The sequence below is a fragment of the Cupressus sempervirens genome, chromosome 8 (genome assembly GCF_028749045.1).
Source record: "Cupressus sempervirens isolate cs-2001-9-10 chromosome 8, ASM2874904v1, whole genome shotgun sequence".
NCBI lineage: Eukaryota > Viridiplantae > Streptophyta > Pinopsida > Cupressales > Cupressaceae > Cupressus > Cupressus sempervirens.
Genome location: NC_143125.1, coordinates 237190897 through 237195847, shown reverse-complemented (window position 1 = coordinate 237195847; position 4951 = coordinate 237190897). Strand labels below are relative to the sequence as shown.

The 4951-nt window shown below is 37.7% G+C and overlaps 2 protein-coding genes across 2 annotated transcripts; one reads left to right on the top strand and one right to left on the bottom strand.

Annotated features, from left to right (window-relative positions):
* The first annotated feature begins 307 nt into the window (after positions 1 to 307).
* Positions 308 to 1378, top strand: LOC149542380 (uncharacterized). Its single transcript, XM_089795722.1, has 2 exons — positions 308 to 1185; positions 1219 to 1378. The coding sequence occupies exons 1-2, from the start codon at positions 308 to 310 to the stop codon at positions 1376 to 1378; spliced, it is 1038 nt and encodes a 345-aa protein (XP_089651848.1).
* Positions 1379 to 2319: 941 nt separating this feature from the next.
* Positions 2320 to 3452, bottom strand: LOC149542379 (pectinesterase/pectinesterase inhibitor U1-like). Its single transcript, XM_089796200.1, has one exon. It carries the CDS (start codon positions 3358 to 3360, stop codon positions 2608 to 2610), a length of 753 nt encoding a protein of 250 aa, XP_089652326.1. The 5' UTR covers positions 3361 to 3452; the 3' UTR covers positions 2320 to 2607.
* Between the last annotated feature and the right edge of the window lie 1499 nt (positions 3453 to 4951).

Here is a 4951-nt window from a genome sequence, read left to right as displayed (position 1 = left end):
TTTAATAAATAATAATTTATTATTCTTTTCAGCAAAATTAAAATCCGAATATCACTTCTATTTTTATTATCTATTTTTTAAATTTTTTTTGAGTTTAGTTACGATTCTATTATTAGAACATGCAACATATTTGAAGAAAAAAAACAAAAATCTAAATTTAGATTTAGACCAAGTGTTACAAATCAGAAAACATCTTCTGAACAAGCGTGTTGTAGGTAGTATAAATACATTTCATTTCAGCCGCACCCTGCATCAAATTGGCTGGAGAAAATAAATTGGAGGGGCATTTTGAAGCATTAGGTATCTGATGAGGACCAAATACAGGTTGGGGAACTATTTGGGCCGTGGTGCTTATGGAGCAGTAGCAAAAGCTCTGGATTTCAACAAGGGAAATACCGTGGCCGTCAAAATATCTCTGTGCATTGATGTCACATTTGAGGAGAGCGAGATATTGACGTTGTTATCTCCCAGCCCATATGTGGTGCAGATTCTTGGACGTGGCAAGGCAGAAATAGTACACGGTCGTTTCCTGAGGGTAACCACCACCCACAAAAATGGTGCTGATTCAGGTGTGGCTCATGCAAATGAGATTGCTTACATTGCTATGGAGTTGATGGATATGGACCTGCTCTCATTCATCAAGAACACTATTCATGGAGGATCATTATTATATCCATATCATGATGAGCGTAACTGGTTATATTTGAGGAACATTTATAGGGCTGGCTTGGTGAAAGGGCTAATGTGGGAGCTGTGTTGTGGAGTGGCCTACTGCCATGACATGGGTGTTGCACACAGAGATCTCAAACCCAGTAATTGTCTCCTCTCCATTAACATGGCAGGGGGCATCAGAATTAAGCTCGCAGACTTTGGATTGGCAAAGATGGTGAAGGATAAAAAGAATGGTGTTATAGAAAGAAATGGGAAAGAATATGTGTCCTTGTGGTATAGAGCTCCTGAGTTATTACTGGAACAAAAAGCATACAATTGCTTTGCAGTTGACATCTGGGCACTCGGATGCATTTTTGCAGAGATGGTGATTGGAGAACCCCTGTTTTATGGGGAGTCTAGAGAGGAGCAGCTAAGTATTGTATTTCAGCACGTTGGAGGTTCTGCCTGGGAGATGATGGACAAATACTGGGATGCTTTATCAGATCTAAACTACATAGAAATCTGTGTGCAGCTGTTGACCAGTATTTTGGGATGTGGCGGCTGGAGGTCTGGTTTGCAGAATCAGTTAGAAAGGACAGCTGAAAAGATGGGATGCTCAATAGGCATGGATATGCTCTTGAAGATGTTGGAGGTGGATCCCAGCAAAAGATTGACGGCAAAACAATGCCTTCAACATCCTTATTTCTCCTGTTTCCATGCTTTTTAATTTCTTGGAGGGCAACACCACTGGGAAGCTAGGTCTGCAGGCTGTGAGACTTCTTTCCTGCAATCTACAGTTATTTCAATTTTTAAGACATGCCTGCTAATTGTGGATAAGAAATTTTCTCTGGTTGTAACATGGGTGAAATGAAAAGCTTTTCACTTCATGTTACCGATATTCTATTGAATGCCAATATCAAGCAATCTCTACTTCTATGAGCTATCTATCAGTTTATGATTGTCAAGATGTTCTTTTACATCTATGCATAATTTGAAATGTGTGAAAGCGTGTTGCAAGAAAGTGTAAAAAATAGCTTACAAGCATTCAAATTATAATTAGAGTCAGCCATAGATTTCATTATTTAGTTTCTCCAACTTTTACGAATATCTAGGTTTTAACGAGCATAGCATACAATAAAAGAAAAACAAATTAATAATTAGTTGACATCTAAATTTAGAGCTCGTTCTTCTGAAGCTTTAGTGGGCGTCATTAGTGCATATATACAACCAGGTATTTCAAAACTTTAAAGTTCTTCTTGAGAAAAGAACGAGTATAATAAACGTTCCTCAAAATTCTTTAGCGAGTCAACATATTAAAGCTGTTTTTTTAGAAGGTGACGTGGAAGAGAGTTATGAAAAATATTAAACCAACGGCTGAGATTAAGACAACTCGACAGCCAATAATAGAATTGGTTGCAAGGTGTCCAAAAGGGAATAACTAAAATTAGTAAATAATAACTATTTACTAATTCTTGGTAAGTGGACAAACAGCTGTCCAAACCACTCATAAATACTACTGCTATTCATAGATAAGGACGAACCGCTGTCCAAGCTACCCATAAATACTACTGCTATTTTCGGGTCAGAAATAACCGCTGTGCAACTAACAATAATTAACACTCTCTATGTGAAGAACAGTGAAATTTATAGGAGTTGAAACGATTGAGATTCTTTTAAATTTTGTTACATTTGATCGATTCTTACCATTTATTTAAAATTCAATTGATTGAGGATGTTAGGTTAATAAAATAAGGGAGTGCCCATTTCAGCAAAAGTCCAGGAGGATGTTGACAGCAGACATTTCTACAGGTTTCCAGCGAGTTTGATCGTGCAAACCTTACAATCATCACAATCATTGAGACCTTAGTTCTTTTAGGGGTTCACAGAGGGAATTCGCTGGCAATACAATTGGTTAATGTTTTCCACCGCCTTTTCTCACAAGTTCCGCAAGTATTTTCAACAAACCCATTTTCTCTCTATGAAGAAATAGTGAGGGGTGGTTTCATGCCTGACAAAACAACTTACAGCCCTCTTGTTAATGGGTTTTCCAAAGAGAGGAAACTGTTTGGAAAGACAGATCCTGTGAATAAAATGCAGAGCTCTGGCGTCTTTTCTAACCAGAGGGACATTGATGTAGTACTGAAAATGTTCTAGACAGGTGTCCTGGTTTGTCATGGCAGCGCTGAGCCAAGTCTGCACGTCCGCAATGTGCTTCTTCCTGGACTTCACGCCAATCGCCGCCATTTTGTCCATGGAAGCTTCGAGATGCTCCATGGAAGCTTCTAGAAGCTCCAGGCAATCTTCCAATGCGAACCTCTCCGTCCTGCTAATTCCCGCAGGTGGTGCACTCTGAGCCACGCCGTAGGCCTCTCGGACGCCGTTCAAAGTTACGTTGACCGTCATGTGAGCGAAATCTTTCCGATTCGCAGCTCCGACGCCGGGAAAAGAAATGAGAGTGGAAACGCAGAGAGACGGGTACAATGTATTCCTGCACGCCAAATCGATGACCCTCGACCCGGAATTCCAGCCGCCGCCGTCTTTCGATCTGTTTTTCCGGGCAATCACAATTCCGGCGGAAACAGCAACGAGGATTATAGACAGAACCAGAGCCGCCGTCACGACGACGCCGATTATTTTTTTCTTCCCCCATTTCTTCTCCTCCGTCGGTCTTCCCAGCCGGCCGTATGACCTCGGAGTGCTCGGCCTCATTTTCCTTCAGAACAAATAAATGAACATAAAATTAATTGAACTTGCAAAACGAGCAAACCAGTCTTATCTTCGATGTGTAATATAAGGAGAACTTAAGAGTAATTGTCGTATTCTGGTAGGTGCGGGGTCCTTTTAAGTATTCCTTTTTCTCCGTCCGACTTTTACTTTTTGTTTTGAGAAATTTTCTCTCTCATTTAATCGCTTGTTACCTCCATTGGCCACTTCATGCTTCCAAAAAATCAGGTACCTCCAAGAAAATTGTCGGTTGCTTTATTTTTAAAGGACAACTTTTAAAAGCACTCGTAAGTTTTCCACAGTACATAGAAATTAATTGACTTTAAGATGAGAAAGAAATAAATTGACTTTAAGATGAGAAAGCGCGAAACTATGCATTTAACAAATTTTAAACTTTAGTACACAATATCCGGCTCAGGTTTTGTCATTTACGAAAAAAAAAAAAATTGACTTCTTTCAATAAATAAATTTAAAACTAGCATGCATAAAAATTTATAAAAAATTTGGTTCCAGAGATATCTAATTTCAAGATTTTGTGACAAATATAAATAATTCATCAAATTGTGTATTAAGAAAATAAAGAAGGTTGGAATAAAAAAGTTATCAAAATTATCAATTCTACAATTTTATATCTACAATATATTTCAAGTTCATAAGATCCAACATTTGTTTTTCATATGAAGGCCCCATTGCTCAAAATATGGACGTGCTAACTTGCACATGTACAAGTAGTTTATTTGAAATATTTGAAAATAAATTTAGCAAGAAGCAAATACGTAGAAGAGAATAAACATAGTAGAACCTAGGAATCATTAATTGAATTTAATAATAATTTGCTTTTGGATGCATTTCTGTGGCTGATAGTTGACTGCACCGTTGCGGTAATTCGAGTGGAAAAGAGAAGGGGCTAAAAACATTCGAGATTCATTTTCACGCACTATTGAATGGTTTAAGAAAAATGGGTAAAGATGCAGCAAGGATATTTGTTAGCAGACAAAGGAGAGTTGAAACATAATATTGGGAGGTCACTTAATGTGATGCAGGCTACCACTCTCAGCTTAGGTGGCTTTCCTCAGAGATGAGTTACTTTTCATTCACCCTGGTTTTATTTGACTAGCACCGTCGCTTTAATTATAGCAATGTCATGAGCCTATGAGGGTTTAAATACTAGAATCATTGGACAAAATTTTATATCAAGATGCATGTAATAATGGATCATTTAAAAAGAAGCGGTAATGGGTGAAATAAGTTTCTTTAATATCATTTTATCTTGTTGTCCTAATTTAACCGTAAGACATGCCATTTAATTATAGAATGACACTCTAGCATTGGAGTAAAGAATTCAATATGACTTGGTGATATACATTGACCCCTTCATTATAAAAACGTCCATTTGAAATCTATTATGTGACTTCTAAACGGAAGTGTTTCCTATGTGTTTATGTAAACCGAGGTAATTTTATGTAAATTGAGGTAATGAGTTTATCCTAGCCCTATGTTTGTAAAGCAACTTTTGGATGATCAAATTGATTTATAAATAATAAAAGGGTGAATTTCATTCAGGGCCTCAATAACT

Coding starts and splice junctions, on each gene's coding strand:
- LOC149542380 (XM_089795722.1), top strand. CDS start 308: ATGAGGACCAAATACAGGTTGGGGAACTATTTGGGCCGTGGTGCTTAT. Junction 1,186..1,218: donor ATAGAAATCTGTGTGCAGCT/GTTGACCAGTAT, acceptor TGGCGGCTGGAG/GTCTGGTTTGCAGAATCAGT.
- LOC149542379 (XM_089796200.1), bottom strand. CDS start 3,360: ATGAGGCCGAGCACTCCGAGGTCATACGGCCGGCTGGGAAGACCGACG.